Source organism: Aspergillus affinis, assembly GCF_023601865.1.
Source record: "Aspergillus affinis strain CMG 70 chromosome Unknown NODE_84_length_165147_cov_86_321009, whole genome shotgun sequence".
Classification (NCBI taxonomy): domain Eukaryota; kingdom Fungi; phylum Ascomycota; class Eurotiomycetes; order Eurotiales; family Aspergillaceae; genus Aspergillus; species Aspergillus affinis.
Genome location: NW_026515865.1, coordinates 118497 through 135412, shown reverse-complemented (window position 1 = coordinate 135412; position 16916 = coordinate 118497). Strand labels below are relative to the sequence as shown.

The 16916-nt window shown below is 50.5% G+C and overlaps 5 protein-coding genes across 5 annotated transcripts; 1 reads left to right on the top strand and 4 right to left on the bottom strand.

The window, feature by feature from the left end:
• Nucleotides 1-210: 210 nt before the first annotated feature.
• On the bottom strand, nucleotides 211-662 carry KD926_010688 (uncharacterized protein; the record flags this gene model as incomplete). Its single annotated transcript, XM_053103078.1, has 2 exons — nucleotides 211-579; nucleotides 639-662. 2 exons carry the CDS (start codon nucleotides 660-662, stop codon nucleotides 211-213), a joined length of 393 nt encoding a protein of 130 aa, XP_052953540.1.
• A 1625-nt stretch (nucleotides 663-2287) lies between these two features.
• Nucleotides 2288-3391, bottom strand: KD926_010687 (SUR7/PalI family protein; the record flags this gene model as incomplete). Its single annotated transcript, XM_053103076.1, has 3 exons — nucleotides 2288-2683; nucleotides 2738-3193; nucleotides 3254-3391. The coding sequence occupies 3 exons, from the start codon at nucleotides 3389-3391 to the stop codon at nucleotides 2288-2290; spliced, it is 990 nt and encodes a 329-aa protein (XP_052953539.1).
• Nucleotides 3392-5282: 1891 nt separating this feature from the next.
• On the bottom strand, nucleotides 5283-6636 carry KD926_010686 (glycoside hydrolase family 5 protein; the record flags this gene model as incomplete). The annotated part of the gene is made up of 6 exons (XM_053103075.1): nucleotides 5283-5833; nucleotides 5887-5984; nucleotides 6043-6107; nucleotides 6192-6344; nucleotides 6418-6476; nucleotides 6540-6636. 6 exons carry the CDS (start codon nucleotides 6634-6636, stop codon nucleotides 5283-5285), a joined length of 1023 nt encoding a protein of 340 aa, XP_052953538.1.
• Nucleotides 6637-7609: 973 nt separating this feature from the next.
• KD926_010685 (tRNA (34-2'-O)-methyltransferase regulator RTT10) lies at nucleotides 7610-13018 on the bottom strand (the record flags this gene model as incomplete). Its single annotated transcript, XM_053103074.1, has 8 exons — nucleotides 7610-7813; nucleotides 7892-8147; nucleotides 8232-8478; nucleotides 8552-8634; nucleotides 8687-8775; nucleotides 9486-10184; nucleotides 10244-12949; nucleotides 13001-13018. 8 exons carry the CDS (start codon nucleotides 13016-13018, stop codon nucleotides 7610-7612), a joined length of 4302 nt encoding a protein of 1433 aa, XP_052953537.1.
• A 390-nt stretch (nucleotides 13019-13408) lies between these two features.
• KD926_010684 (ssDNA endodeoxyribonuclease RAD2) lies at nucleotides 13409-16861 on the top strand (the record flags this gene model as incomplete). The annotated part of the gene is made up of 1 exon (XM_053103073.1): nucleotides 13409-16861. The coding sequence occupies one exon, from the start codon at nucleotides 13409-13411 to the stop codon at nucleotides 16859-16861; it is 3453 nt and encodes a 1150-aa protein (XP_052953536.1).
• Between the last annotated feature and the right edge of the window lie 55 nt (nucleotides 16862-16916).

Here is a 16916-nt window from a genome sequence, read left to right as displayed (position 1 = left end):
GTTCCGTGATATCCTGATAACGAATTGCTTTATCTTCAATTCAAGGGCCTGGGTTCAGTTCGGTCTTTGCTCAAGATGACTGTATACTAATTCTCGCCTAAGCTAGAAAGAAAAAGAAAAAGAAATCCCCAAACCATCAAATCTTCCAATCCCATTAAACAAGGCATTCACGACAACCCCCATAATCCCCGAGGTAGGCAGACACCCAACCTAAACACAAACAACACTCAAACTCCTCACCGTCCCCTCGAACCCAAAACACTCTCCCTCTCCCTCACTCTCACCCTTGGTACCCAATTCAACCTCCTCCAAAACCCCCCAATCCCCATCACACCCCGCCTCCCCAAACAACCTCAACACGACCGTCTGCCCAACTTCACACGAAGATGAGCTCTCATCCACAGATGCACGGAACGAGCGGATCGGAAAATCCTCGATATTCACACAGTAGGTTGAGACGACGCGCGCGGAGCCTACAGGCGCAGAGGCGCAGTTAAGAGCGGCGTAGGATGTAAATTGGACGGTTGTGAGGGTGGATGCTGTTGTGGTGGTGAGGGCGAGGGCGAGAGAGATGAGGATCTAGATAAGACTGGATTAGTATAACATACTGTGGAATCTATGTGAGCGGAGATTTTTACCTTGAAAGAGGAAGTGGGTGACATTATAAGTGGTAGGTGTTTATGTGTGTATGTATGTGTGTATGTATGTGTAGTAAGTTTGTACTTAATAAAAGAAGATTTCTTTGAGACCAAATATAGATATGTAGAGAAGATATACCCTGAAGATGAAGAACCAGAAAATAGTCTCCCTCTTTCTCCCCCCTTATATAGTATATAACCCTGCACCCTACTCCCCCTCAACAAAGCCAACTCATTCCGATCGATCCGGCTTCAAGCATAGACTTCATTTAAAAGTCTGCAGAAGTAAGACCTGCAGAATGCTAATCCCGAACCTACCAATGAGGTAGGACTTGTTCACGAAATTAAGACTCAAGCGAGCGAACAATAGAAGCAGTGAGGAAGTAGGCAAGCGTCCTGCATAAGCCAATGCGTTTATACCCCGCACTTCAATCAGAATTAGTAAAGCGTTCACTCTACAATCTACAAACTCCTGCAGAAAGGGATGGTCATATTAAGACTAAGAACTTGACAAGGCAAGGAAGTACTCCCAACACCCAAAACCTATCGATGATATCAGAATACTACTCTACCCTATACTATTCTATTCTACTCAATAATTAGGTAGGATCTGACTATCCAACTCCCAAATATCCACCAAAGTAAAGAGAACGCGGACAAACTCCGGCCATCAACAGTTCAGCCAAGATGGCCGTTCATCTCGCTTACCAGAGTCATGTCTAACTCCGGAAAGGTTGAAGGGATGTGGCTGCTTACCTCACTTCTCCTAGTTGATGAGCTAAACCGTAATTAGATTGTTAATTAATCCGTTGAGGAATGTGTTCAAATTAGGAAGTTGGTATAATATACATCCTGGGCAACATCTTGGGTGTAGATATTGATGTTTGGTTTCGGGAATGGGGCTAGTTCTTTTTACATAGTACGTAGAGACGTTGAAAATAGGGCCCTGTATGGAGGACTCAGGGGCCTGAAATCATCAGAGCTATTTTAGTTTGCATTGATTGGTGAAATGGGATAGGTGCTAATGTGAGGGGTCCGTTATCAGATGTTGGACGTCACAAGTTGGACAATTGTTGTTTATAATACTCCGTAGTAAGTAGTACGGGGTATAAAGGAGGTCACTGAAAGGGGAGGTCCTCTCTAGGTAGCTTTTAGGTACGTAGTATGGATGCTGGTCTAGACCAGAGCCAAGAAACGATGAAACAACAATCACTCTGTAACAGTCCTTAATCTTAAATGTCATCATAAATTGAAGGAGGGTATCTATGTCATCGACATCTATGTATATCCGAATATCCATGCTCACGGGCAAACAAGCCAAGCCAAGCCAGTCCAGACCCGGAGTTCGAAAGTAAAATAAAAATCACAGCAGATAAAGTACAAGATCGAAAAAACAAGTCCCAAAGTTCAATTCCATTCAAATCAAGCCCTTTGCAACTTCGCATTAAATTCATTAAGTGGCATCATGGCCCGATTGGTCATCTCAGTAGGGTAGAGTAGGAAATTATGTCGAGGAGGTCGGGGTTGCTGTGCAAGACCAATCGTGACTGTTCGCTATGAAAAGACAAACGCCAAGGATGCCGTGTAGTGATTTTTTTTTTTTTTTTGGTATTTATGTTGTTTGATTGGGGGTTTTGGATAGTAGTCATTTAGACATGACGGAAAGGCTCGTAGGCGTTGGTCCTCGTCTGCACGGGGACGTGGTTGCCGCCAGCGGAAGGGTAGGAGGTGTTGCCGTAAGGGGCGGGCGTTCCGTAGGGGCCAAGGGGCTCGTAGGTGTAGGGGGCCTTCTCGGCGGTCACGCCACGAGCGGCCTTATCCTTGTGGTTGTAAGGGGACTTGCCGGAGCAGCAGCACGAGCTGATCATCCAGAACAGACCGGCTCCCAGGGAGAAAGCAACGGCCAACCAGGTAGCCACGTAGATGTTCTTGCCCATGCTACCCTTAATGCCGTAGTCCTTGAGGTTCTCGTTGAACGTGCCAGTCACGGTCACAAACATCGCGGTCGCAGTGACCGAAGCGGCGGCAGTGAAAAAGAAGGCAACCTGGGAAGACAATTAGCATGTGCGATCAAAACGGTGGAGCAGATGGAAACATACACCAGAGACCAGGGTGGTCACGCAGCTTCCCCAGCGACTGCAGACGGCAAAGACTCCGACAACCAATTCGACGACGGTGGCGACGAAAGCGATAATGTAGGCGATGAACATCCACTTGGAGACATTCTTGTAGATGTTCAGGGCCTTGCTGATGCTGTCGGGCAGGGCGTTCTCGAGACCGGATTCCTCCAAGTTCCAGACCGTAAGCGGGTCGAAGTAGAACTGGGCCTTGGGCTTAGAGCACTCCTCGACCTTGTATTCGTTGCTGTCGGTGACGTTGCCGTCGCAGTATCCCCAGAGACCGACGGTGTAGAAGTCGGAGATGCCGAACTGCTTCTGCACTTGTTCCAGGGCGCTCTTGATGTCGCCGTCGTTCACCTTCAAGTGCGCCTTTTCGAGAGCGTCGGAGACCTTGGAGTCTGTCGTGGCCGATGTCGTCATGTTTTCCAAGTTGGCCTGAATTGAAGTTAGTTATCGCTTCATCTTCATTCATCACATTTGCAATGGGTGACATACTCGGAAGAAATAGAGATCATTCAGCGTGTTGGAGCCGGAATTCGTGCATCCCAGACCGACCATGATGATACACACCAACGAGGCGATGGTGAGTGCATATGGGGTGAATATGCAGAAGATGCGACCGGCTTTACCCATGGTGACGATGTGGATCGAATGTCGTATGAAGCGAGGAGTATGGAGTGGGAGGTTGTTTGATTTGGCGTATTCCCAGACGGATGTAGGTGACAACTGGGGAGTAAGGAGTCGAAGATGTAAAGACAGAGAGAGGTGAGAGAAAAAACCGAGTGATGATAAACGGAAGGCTGGTCAACGCAACAGTTTTAAGGGCAGCTGATCGGCACGCACTCCTTTCGCTTTGGGGGCGCAGTTGCCCTTTGTTTTTTACTTTATTTTTTTGCAGTTGCGGTGGTATTTTTCTTGGATCGGCGGCCCAATCAATGCGGGACGGGATCAACTACGCCACGCTCTGTTTCTATTCTCGTTGCTAAAGTTGGTTTCCACCGCAACTTTCCGTACGCAATACCGGTTGCGCTAGTACCGACGAGGGAAAGCGGGACCTCATAATACGGGGCTAGTCCTAGACGGGACAAATCGAGGCTCGTGGCGGGGACTTCGCCAGCCCTACCGCCACGTCATAAGTGGCTGGGGTCGTACGCGTCCTGCTGTTAGCGTACGGCATTACATACAATACCTTCTGATCAATTGTTGTTGATCCGCTGTCTTGAGTAATGCATTCAGGTAGTAGACACTCACACCATCAAGATCGGCATTTATGCACCAGGATGTCCCAGTCATCCAACCTCCCCAGCTGATGAGAGGATTATTCCGGTCTTGGGACCGTGACTCCAGGTATTGTCGAAATAATCCCGATTAAATGTTGATAATGATAACGATAAAATCTGACTGACTACACTACAAAAGGTTAAGCCCATCCATCCCGGTGGGTCTCATCCTGTTGAATCCATGGGTCCTTAAGGAGGTAGCCTAACTTCTCCATATTCGCAAATATATTCAAAACAGATGACTCTTGAGGTTTTAGTTTTGGGTCACTTTGCGGAGTCCTCTTACCTTAGTCTCTCTGGGCCGGAGAATTCTCAGCACGGACGTCGAATCCTTCAATTCGAAGTTTTCATTCCCCTTCTCCTTGCGCATACTACTGAGTACGTTTTGGCCGGCGTAAGTCTTCTCCGGATGGCGAAATAGTGGCCCTGTCTATGCAGACGGAGGGCCAATTTATGCATAATTGCGTACAGCACGGAGACTTCACGACCTGTCAGGGTCTGTCAGCCCGTCAGACATTCTCCTTAGATAGAAACCGGTGAGGTCATCCAGAAAGGTTGATTCCACGGACGGCCACGCAAGGGGGCAAAGTCCAACCATGGGATCAGCCAAGTCTGCTATTTTCGGTCGCCCATCAGATCCTTTCCAACCCTTTCGCTGCCGAGACTTTTTGACTTTGGCGTTGAGATTTAGGCATCTTTATTTTCCTCTTACCTGCCCGGTCTGGACAATCCGATTCTCATTAACGTGGGGAGCTAACTTTACACTGCCCTCTTTTTTGTTCTTAAAATTCTTAGCTCCATCCCCACAACAATTAGACTAGCACGGTTCTCGTTAGTACATAGTAAATACTAGATAGACTACTTTCGTAAGGCTGGCAGTGCACTGTTTCGCGTCTTTATCTAACCTTGATCCGAGATAGCTTCTTCTAGCGACGCAGCCAGTGGGTCGCTGTCGCTTCGCCTTCCTCACATTTGGAGGACTGCGTGCTCCGTGCAGGCGTACGTATCTCCTGACGAACTGTTCTACGTTTGCGACTAGTCCATATCTAGCCCTCTAGAAGAGATTGATAACCCCCCACGGAGTACGGAGAAGATGCGGATGGAGGCGATATGAAGTTATTCTTGACTGTCGGCCACGTATGTATCCACCCCGTCCATTCTGCACTCTGCAGTACTCTAATCCTACCTAATCCCATCTACCTAACCACATCAGGCACAATGACACCTCCATCCAACACTACCCTCTACTTCAAATAAGGCTCCAACAAATCCAACATCCCCGTATACGCCGCTCCGTTCGGCGGCTCCATGTTATACATGTAATCACCCCACCAGGGGCCGGCCGCCCACCAAACGGCACCCTTCCACACGTCCGAGTTATCCGCCAGATGCTTGAGCAGGCCCTCCACCGCATCACGACACTGGTCATTCACGCCACCGGCGAACTCACCAATGATGCCGACCTTCTTGTTCTCCGTCAGCCAGTCTGTGGCGTCGCTGACACGCTCGCTGCCGATGGTGCTGGACACGCAGGCCTCGGAGGTGCCGGAGCCGTCCGAGTCGAGGTACTGGTGCATCTGGTAGACGATCTTGTCGTTCGGGTCGGTCAGCGCCTTCAGGTTGTCGTTGACGTCGCGCCAGGTCCAGGCGCCGGAATACGAGTTGCCTTCGACGAAGATGTATTGCGATGTCGCTCCTGCGGCGCGGATACCGTCGATGGCGGCTTGGTTGAGGTTCAGGACCAGTTCTTGGTCCATGTCGTGGTATTCGTTGTCTGGGGGGTAGGCGTTAGGATCTGTCGGATAGGGGTGGGGATACAATGATAGAGGTTGTGTGGGGAGAACATACTGGTATCGAAGATCACCAGTTCGTTGTTCTTGAACTCGCCAGCAAAGTTCTCCCAGAAAGTCTGGAAGTCCGAGGTCTTGGAGATGATTTCGCCATTGCTGGAGATGTTATCAGCGTTGTTATCTCGCCTTAGCGGGAAAAGATACTGATACTTACTATCGGCCATAGTTGTGAGGGTCTAGGATAGCGTGAACTCCGGCATCGGTGACGGCGTTGACCACCTAATGGAGTATGTTAGATAAGTCTTCCCCCTCTCTCCCTCTTTCTCCCTTGCAGTTGCTGTCGGGATATAAGACCACACTCACCGTAGTGAAATTCTTCAAATATGCCTCGTTATACGACCCCGTCATACCATCCGGAGTCAACCGCTCCATCATGAACTGAAGACGAAAGATGTTCATTCCCTTGTCAATCAGGGTAGAGATGGCGTCGACATCAGGGAAGATGAATTCCGTTCCCTAGGAGAATACAAATTAGAAACTGTAGTGGGGCACGGCATCAACGCATCGTGAAGAAGAAAGGCAGACATACATATTCGCCGGGAATCGTGTCTTCGCCGAATTCGCCACCAGATTCATTGGATCCGATCCCTGTTTCGTGTCTTTAGCAAGACCTGGGCATGTCAAGTAGGGCAATAGGTAAAAAGAACTAACATTCAAGGGCCGACGCCCTCTTCTTATGCTCTTTCGCGGAGGGAGCAGCCACCGCGGAGCCTGCCGCAGCAGCGATGATCAGGCTACTAAGCTTCATATCGGATCTTATGCCTCGGGAGGACAGGCACCGATAATAAGAGAAAAAAAAGAAAGAAACCAAGAGATTGAGAACCGCTGCTATGGACTCTACTCAACCCACCAGAATCAAATCGAGAAGACAGAACCAATTTATATTACCGCCGTTAACCATTTCAATCTCGCTAGCTCTTAAAATCAAAACCCGTCGGAAGAGTTCAAACCTCACTTTCCGCATCAGTAAAGGAACATTTGATCAAACGCATCCTGTTTTGCCATCTCGCCCCCGCAGCCCACGATCGAATGATGTCCCTGTGCTGAAGAAACGACACAAAAGTGGATACTGCCTGGAGATTCGGGTCTTCGGACCGTGTGTGATGGAGAGATTCTTCCGCTACTACTCCGTAGTTAGATTATACTCAACCTAGGAGGTGAATAACAGTGACTAACTGAATAGTGGATAATAGACAATAGGAACAGAGAATCGCTGATCTCTGCATACTGTGTAGCTCCTCGTACTTCGACAAGAATCAAATCCCAGCTCCGCCTTGGCAGATGGACGATGAAACAGAAACGGAGATGAATGTCAGGCACGGAGGCTTGGGGAAGGGATCGACAGACGCCTCAATTTCCGTGGCGTTTGGGGTAAGTGATTGACATCGGCACTTGCTTTAGTTTCTTTTTCTCCTTTGTGAATTGTTTTCTGCAGAGGGATTATCTGGGAAACGGGGACAGGGATGGATGAGATGTTTTTTTTATGGGACGTTATTAGTTCATGATCATGGTCTGTTGAGCTTTCTAGTGGGTACTGAAGTACCAATGATTATTTATGAATACTGTGTTAATTGAATCCCGACACAAAGTACAATAAACAAGTAGACAATTGAACCAGTCAATTCATTTCGAACAAAATAAAGCTAAGTGAGCCTATACCACTACCCACATACATCCTAACCCAGTCCAGCACAATATACCATACAACCCAATCAGGCTAATCACCACGCCCCTAGCGGCTTCAACACAGACTTCATATCCTCCGCTTGCTGCTTATGATACTTAGCAGAAGGGTGGTAGTTATTCCACCAGACACACGACGTCCCGTCCTCGTTGATGCAAGTCGCATCGGGGAATCCGTACTCCGAGGGGCTATCCAGGACCTTGGTCATGAACGACCACGAGTCATAATGGACAGCGGTGACCTGTGTACGGAATTTGTTAGCTGATCTCTCTTCCCCGGTCTCCACTTCTCAGAGTCTATAATTGATGCCTGAACTCACATCAGTATGGTTGGCCTTGAACCCATCCACCATGGACTTCAGGTTCTTGTTATAGACCGCCAAGTACGCGGCATGCTGCTGAACAGTTGCATTGCCCTGTTCGAGGAACATAGGGCTCCGACCTGTCGGAGGCACATTCAGGAAAAGGAACTTGCGCCCCCCAAGGTCGTAGATCTTCTGCACGAGAGACGCGATCCGGTTGGTCAGTTTAGGAGTGAAGGTGTTTGCATCTTGGTTGTAGAATGAGTTGCCGATACTACATAGTTAAACCGTCATCATTAGCACCATGTATCACATCACAATAAAACAGGAAAAAAGAAGAAAGAAGGGCAAACCATACTCATTGATCCCAATCCAGAAAGAAAACACGGCACTCTCGGCCGTCCAGGGCGCCGAGTCCGGCTTGTCACCATACTGGTCCTCAAACACGCCCACCTGGGAGACAAGATCGTCGGCGTAGGATGAAACAATGTCGTTGTCGATAGTGGCTCCACCGACTGCCAAGTTGTAATTGAGCACTAGCGACGAGTTCTCGGCTGTCGTCAGGTATCCCACATAGTTGGTTCCACCAGTTGTCGTGCCGGTCCCTGGTGTGAGCGTGAGACTACTGAGGCTAGACCCTTCGATGGCTTGTTGGGAGGGAAGGGCAAGAAGTCGTACCTATTTGAGGGTTTCCCATAGGGTTGGAGAGCGTGGGCTGTTCGCCCCAAGCGTTGAATCCAGTTTGGGTATATGAATTGCCACTGTGATAATAGAATAAGTCTAAGAAACATAGAACTGAAATATAACCCTTACAAGCTGAACCAATGCGTGGTGTCCTGCGCCCGCGAAAATGGCCGCGCAGCAGCCAAAGACGCAGCACCCATCACACACAGAGCCTGAAACTTCATGATGAAAATGCAAGTAAGACAAGATGCAAACAAGAGGAAGAAACAGAACTGACTGGTCACTCATCAAGATCCTGCCATTTCCTTGTACTTATATCCCCCTCCATCCTGCATTCCCTCCCCATCATGTCCCAAAACCGTTTGGCAGAAATTGCCGGGGATCGTCAGTGGAGAGTCGGCCAGCCGCCAGCATGATGGGGGACAAACCCTGAAGCACGTTCGAAATTGATTAAAGCCACATAGCAAATGCTGCATCCACATCTGTCACGTCCGTTGTCCGAACGGGCTCCATTTATCCGGCCATCGGATAGCCGGTCCTTGCCTCTGCGATCTGCAGTCTGCAGTCGACGGAACAATTCAAGACTGAGAGAAATAAAAAAGAAATGATCGATCGATTCAAGCTAATTGCGGGGTTTCATAGATGGGGAAACCAAGACCGACGAAGGGTGTCAAGTCGCGTGGTGTGATGGACGGAGCTTTTCTCCATACCCGTTTGGTCACGGCCCCTTGAGACTGTCTGCGGAGGCTCCGGATTCGATCTGCACCTCGCCAGCTGGTTATTCTGGCTGATTCTAATTTTCCCTAATTTTCCCTTTCTTGCTCTGCCCTCTATATACGTGCATACCATGGCCATTTCGTCGTAAACCGGAACTCTAATATCGCTAATGCAGTTGAACGCTCATCATCTCCATCCCAACTCCACAAACAAGTAGTTTCGCGTCGCCCGTCTCCTCCCGGATCAGATCCACCGTCGAGATATCCGCCACGGAGCTGTACCTGTCGATCACGTTCTGGACCTGAATCGCCTCGAATCCCGCCTTCGTCGCATCGACCTGGATCGTCCAGATCTTGACCCGGTGGTCGTTCCCGGAGGAGGCGACAGTAATGTGAGTCGTCTTCCCATCGGACGACAGCTGCCGTTCCAGAACTTTAACCGTGGTTACGCACGCTGTATGCGCATCGGGGATAGACACCGTGTACGCATGGTCGCTGGCTTCGGCATGGGTAAAATTCGTGTTCAAGAGCGACAGAGTCAACGCGTTGTCATCGCTGCCGGCGATGACCAACGATGCGACGTCGGAGATGTGCTCGATCTCAACGGCTTTGATGCTGTTGGAATGGACCTGGTATCGGTTCTCGCAGGTGATCTCCTCGGGCGCGATCGTTGCCGCGTCGATGGGTTGTTTTAGACGCAAGGTCGAGGAGTCGGACGAGATGGCGAAGAAAGGGTCGATCACGGAGGTCAGGTTCCAGAGGGTGAGGTATCCGTCCGTGGACGCCGTCAGCATCACCAGTGACGAGTCGCGGAGGATGAATTGTGCCTCCGTGAGGCAGTTGCTGGTATATGTGCCCTTTGCCAATAACGTAAAGTTGTTTTCACCGGCCGAAGACGTGTAGCGGAAGATCTATGGATGTCAGTGGAATTGAGTTGGAAAGCGGGAGATAAGAGACGGCTAGTGCATACCCTGAGGGTGGAGTTCGAGTACGACATGCAAAGTAAAAAGTCACCCTCGGCCTCTGCGCCTTCGATTTCGATCATGTCGAAGCTAGTCACGCGAAGATCGGAGTTCGGATGGCTTTTGGGACTCGAGGCGACGAGGTTGGTCACCAAGCCAAACAGAGGAATCGAGCGGATCCTCCACACGAAGAACTCTTCATTCGCGGCCCCCGTAAATAGGAACTTCCCATCTCTTGACCAGGCGACGTGCTGAAACCCCGTCTGATGCTGCGTGAGAACCCGCAGACACTTGAACGCGCCCCATCGACTCTCCTTCTTCGAGTCAATCGGCGCAAATATCCGCAAGGCGGTATCCTCAGCTCCAGTGGCATACAAGATTCCTCTCTCATCATTGGCGGGCGACACACACATCGTTTTGATTTCCCGTCCATGGCTGCCTGCCCGCAAAGCCCAGTTGGCATCGCCTTGGATCTGGAACGCAGTGAGGTGATTTTGTAGCCAAACGAGCAGACCCGAATTGGGGTTCGTATAGCTGGGTTGGAAGGCCCAGATTCGATGGCTACCGCCACAGGTCATCCTAGCGGACTCGGAGTGAGTCGACTCATTCCATAAGATGAAATCTGTACCCGAAAACCCGTGCAGCATGAGATCGCCAGATACCTTGTCAATGTAGGCACCTGTGATGTTATACCTGGGAAGTGGAGTTGAACGATGGACTGTTCGGAGAGAGACCGACACTCCCTGCAATTCCTGCGCCTTCTCATCTAGCGTATGGATGCCGTAGAATCCATCTCGGCCACAGGTAAGCAAATAATTCTGCGACCTACCCGCCTCGCCGAAGAGTGAATAGAATGACTCAATCTTGTTGATACCTTCCGGGTGGATGTACTCGGTTAGGATAGGCTGCAGTAGCGACTCCGTCGATTCTAGCTGATATATGGCAAGTGAACCCCCTTGGGATCCTAGTGCCAGGTACCGATTGCCGCAAATCAGGGATCCATTGCCCACGACGAAGCGTTTAGGGAGGGAGACTGTGATGTTCTTCATCTGCGGTTGCTCATTCTTCGAAATCGTGACCATGAAGAATTCGGCCTTGTCGAATCTGGCGTGTGACGTAAGAAAGAAGAGTGTCCCTGACTTGTCAATCGTGCTGCGATCATAATCGAGGGCAAAGAACCCCTGCGGCATTAGGTTCGTCTCTGCCACTACGGACAGTGACTTGGTGCTATGGTCGTACAGCCGTATGGTTCCTTTAGCACTCCCTAGAAGGGCCACCCCATACTGCGGTAGACCGGCAATCGCACAGTATGAACGGAGGTCTTCTTCCACCGAGATAGTCTCTCTGGAGATGTAGCTTTCGACTGACGCTGGAGATTCGACCCGACAGACTTGAATCTCTCCTTGGGACGTGGCTGCGACAAAGCAATCCGAGGAGACGAAGCCAAACTTTTTCGTGGTTTTTTCCAACTTCGGCTCAGCATCATGAGAGTCGACAACGTAGTTAATGCGCCGATTCCGGTTTGGAAGCACAAGGGCCCCTTTCTCACCAACTTCCATTTTGAAGACCTTCAACGCACCGTCTGCACCACCGGTATAGACCATTGTTTGCGTGCCGATCCTACGGATCTCCGAGGCCCAAATGTGTTTCTGGCAGTGTTGGCGCACAGAGGAGATTTCACTTAGCTTGAACTCCGATTTTTCAGAAGAGGGGTCCCAGCTGACATCCCACACAAAACAGGTTGCATCTTCGCCACGCGAGACAAGATTCAATTTACACTCTTCTCCTGCTTGAGTAGGGAGGAAAGACACGTTCCAGATCCGCGCCTGGTGGCCAAAGGCGCTGGCGATGCAAGATTCGGTGCCAAGTGCACTGTCGCCGAAACCGGTGCTTCGAAGGTCGAAACCATCGGTGGAATAGGCCGAAGGATCGTGGCGGGACGATTTTTCGCAATCAGATATATCCCAGATCTTGATGGTTCTATCGTCACTACAGCTAGCCAGGAATCTTCCCGTGGAGCGACCAGGCAAGGAAGTGATTTCATGAGAGATCCTGATTCCGAAAATGGACCCCTCGTGTCCGGTGAAAAAGTGGTGGATTGAGGCGACAGCGTCAGTGGCTAGGCTCTGGTCCTCGTCCAAAAAGCAAGACCAAACAATGATCTCACCAAAGACTGTTCCAGCAGCGATCAATATGTGAGACGATGAGAACGAGATGATGTCAGCGGAATAGAGGAGAGTCTTGACTCCAGCCACGAGGTAGTCCAGGTGGATGCTAGTCTCATATTCTGTGGGCTTTTCCTCCATCAAGCGTAGACGAAGAACAGCATTGTGGGCCGTTACCATGTAAGCTCTTACTTCGGTGTTGTTCACTTCCGGCACACAGCCGGCCATGATCCAGTCTGGAGCCACATACTCCGCACATGTAGCCCGGAGAGAGATGGTGTCATGGGTAATCGAAAGGCCAACCACTCTTAGGGATTCCCCTCCCCAGATAAGAAGCCGAGCGTGTGCATCTTTGATGCCCCGCTGCTCTTGGCTGAGAACGATAAATCCATGGATGTTGCTTCTTTTGAACACTCTTAGACTGTCCAGTAGCTTCCCACTGCGCTCGTCAAAAAGTCGCGCATGGGGTCCTTGGCCCTCAACAACAAAGGCATCATCTCCCAGGTCAAATGCCTTCAACGCAGTGATAGGGAGACAAGCATCAATGTGCTAGTATTTGAGTCAGTAGTTGCCAGGACTGTCACTAGGGTCAAAACTGACCTCGAGCGAGGGATGCATTGAAGCAACCAGGAAAGCACCACGGCTAACTGGCTTTCGGACAGTAAAATCGCGTCCAAGCGTTATCTGTTCCCCGCATGGAGATTCGATCTTCCATCGCAAAATTCCAGAATTTCCAACATTGTCTGTGAATGATTAGGTAACGCGCCCACCGACACGCCGCCTTCCCCGAAACGGCATAATGTTGCACGTGACGGCGCGCTCCTCCAGAAGTGGCGACGCGGCTCTCGCCTTGATTCTTACGATGTCATCAGGATCGCCGGCTGGATCGGTGAATGCCTCTGTCTTCGAAGCGACCCTGATCCTCCTTCGCGGTCTCTCACACTAGCCATGTTTTCATCGCAACTAGTCATCCCATAATATTAATAGATCGCCCAACAACCCGTCACCATGGGTGTTCACGGGCTCTGGAACGTCGTCCAGCCTTGCGCACGGCCCATCAAGCTCGAGACCCTCAACAAGAGGCGGTTGGCCGTCGATGCGTCGATCTGGATCTATCAGTTCTTGAAGGCAGTCCGTGATAAAGAGGGAAATGCACTGCGTAACTCCCACATCGTGGGCTTCTTCCGTCGCATATGCAAATTGCTCTACTTTGGAATCAAACCGGTTTTCGTGTTTGATGGGGGCGCCCCAATCCTCAAGCGCCAGACCATAGCGGGCAGACAGAAACGACGAGAGGGCCGCAGAGAAGATGCCGTGCGCACGGCCGGGAAGCTACTCGCAGTGCAGATGCAAAGAATTGCCGAGGAAGAGGCGGCCAATCGCAAGAATGCGACAGCCAAGCAGGCAGAAGAGGAAGTGACGGATGGACCGGTATATGCAGAGGAGGCATTTATGACGGACAAGGAGAAGCAGCAAGGCCGCTCTTTTAGGAAGAAAGATGCCTACCACCTGCCGGACATGCAGGTTTCGCTAGAAGCGATGGGCGCTCCAAACGACCCGCGCATCATGTCACAGGAGGAGCTTGAGGAATATGCAAGGCAGTTCCATCGAGGCGAGGACATCAATTTGTACGACTTCTCTAAGATTGATTTCGACAGCTCGTTCTTCATCAGTCTTCCCGCTACAGATCGGTATAATATTTTAAATGCGGCTAGGCTTCGGAGTCGCCTACGAATGGGGTATTCCAAAGAGCAGCTTGATATCATGTTCCCGGATCGTATGGCTTTTTCGAAATTTCAGATTGAGCGAGTCAAGGAGAGAAACGATCTGACTCAGAGGCTGATGAACATCAACGGCATGAACGGCGAAGAGGCATTCTACAATTCGGGACAGAGAATTGCCGGAGAACGCGGCAAGGAGTACGTACTGGTGAAAGACAATACGGTGGAAGGCGGATGGGTCCTCGGTGTGGTCGGCAACAAGGATGAAGGTCGCGAGGGGAAACCTATCGACGTTGACCAGTACGGAATGCAAGAGGTTCTCCCGGAAGAGAATAACTCTGATGATGATGATGGCTTCGAGGATGTGCCTGTCGAGGGTCTCAACCGGCTTCCTCGAATGCCTTTTCTTCAAGATGGCGTTCTTGACGATTCCGTCAGAGAGCAGATGCAAAGGACGGCAGGGAGAAAACCCAGTACTAGGTCGCAAGATTTCGAGGACGACTCATTATTTGTTCCAGATGTTGACGATCAGAACCTACTAAATGGCAGCGGAGAGGTCAATGGGTTATTTGAAGAGGGCGAAGATGAAGACCTCCAAAAAGCGATACAAATGTCGCTCGAGTCTGAAGCCGGTCAACAGGACGACGGCATGCCTGATATACAACTCAATAGAAACACCGCCCCTCTCCCGTCTAGCAAGGATGATACATACAATATTAGTCCAGAGAGCGATGATGATGACGCACTAGATTTTGGAGCGGCATTGGCGCAATCAAAGAGAACAAAGAAGGATCCAACCAGCGCTGGTGCTTCGCGTCCGGCCATCGATAATCCTTTCAACGGGCCTCTGCCTTTCGAGTCCATGAAACTCAACAAGTCGTTCCGACATGGAAAATCAAACAACGAAAAGGCTTATGATCATGCTGGTGGTTTTGAGAAAGGGTCTAGCACTAAATCGGAGGAGAACATCATCTTGCCGCCATGGTTTTCAGGAAGCAATTCCAAGGCGGAGTTCATTACCGATAAGGCCGATGATACGCCATTGCCTCGGGACAATGATTTGACTCCAGACCACTTCTTCCTGAAGAATCATGAATCTCCTCAGGTCATCGATGTTGACAAGTCTTCAAAAGCAAACGAAGTCATCGATCTGGAGTCTGATGTGGAAGAAGATAATGCTGATGCATCAGAAGCTGCTCCCAAATACGAAGAAACCAACACGACTCCCAGGATTGTGTCACTAGCAGCCCAAGACAACGTCGTTCGTCTTCCACAGTCTCCGGAAATTATCTCGACTGCAGAAAATCAGAACGAAGAGCAAGCTAGTGCACATGGTGAAGTAGTTGATGCCAGTATACAAGAGGATGATGAACGCGCCGAAACCTACCCATCGCCTGAAGTTGAGAACGTTGCAAAACCAGGAGAACCTACTACCGAACCAACCTCGGTACCATCACCATCGCCCGAATTTGAGGACGTCACAATACCATCTGAACAGCCAGTAGCCAATAATATTACTACTGAATTAAAACCTCAATCTACCATTGATCTAGCCGAAGCCGAAAGGCTCGTCAGGGAAGAGGAAGAATTCTCGGACCCTGAGGATGAGGATTTGATGCGACAACTCGCCGCCGAAGGCGAGGAGCATGTCCGATTTGCAGCCACGTTGAATTCCGAGGCACGAAATGAGAACGCTTTTGATTACGAACAGGAGCTTAAGCAGTTGCGATCGCAACAAAAGAAGGATCGTCGCGATGCAGATGAGGTATCGCAGATCATGATAACCGAGTGTCAGCAGCTGCTCAAGTTATTTGGCCTACCATACGTTACCGCGCCCATGGAGGCTGAAGCGCAGTGTGCAGAACTAGTCACCTTGGGGCTTGTCGATGGCATCATCACCGACGATAGCGATTGCTTCCTGTTTGGTGGTACCCGCATCTACAAAAACATGTTCAATCAGAGCAAGTTCGTCGAGTGCTACCTCAGTTCCGATCTAGAGAAGGAATATGCTCTTCATCGGCAGAAGCTTATCAGTTTCTCCCATCTGCTCGGCAGCGACTATACCGAGGGAATTCCGGGTATCGGGCCCGTAACGGCACTTGAGATCATCACAGAATTCGCCAGCTTAGAAGAGTTCCGCGACTGGTGGACCCAAGTCCAGATGGGAGTCAACATGGCCGAAGGCGAGCACGCAGCCTTCTACAAGAAGTTCAAAAAGCAGGCCTCGAAGATTTTCCTCCCTCCATCCTTCCCAGACACCCGGGTAGACAAGGCCTACTTTGAACCCGAGGTCGACTCGGACCCGTCTGCTTTCCAATGGGGCGTGCCCGATCTCCACGGACTACGACATTTCCTGATGACGACAATCGGATGGAGTCAGGAACGAACTGACGAGGTGCTGGTGCCCGTCATTCGGGACATGAATCAGAGGGAGCAAGAAGGCACGCAGTCCAACATTACGAACTTTTTCCACGGGCCTACAGGAGCCGGAGCGTTTGCGCCACGAGCTCGACCCGCGGGTCAGAGTCGGATGGAGAAGGCGTTTGGTCGACTCCGGCGGGAAGCAGGAGCCGATCACATCGAATCGGCAGAGGTTGAAGGGGAAGAATCCCCTGGAAATGCTGGCGGACGAGCGACAGGGACCAAGCGGGGGGCACGTGAGGGCGAGGCCGGTGAGCAGGCCGGCAGTGGTGACGCGAAGACTAGTAAGAAGCGGAAAACCCGACAGAGGAAGGAGTAGTCTCGGTCATCTTAAAAATAAAATCTATGAAAAACCTGTTGCCAAGATTTTCGAA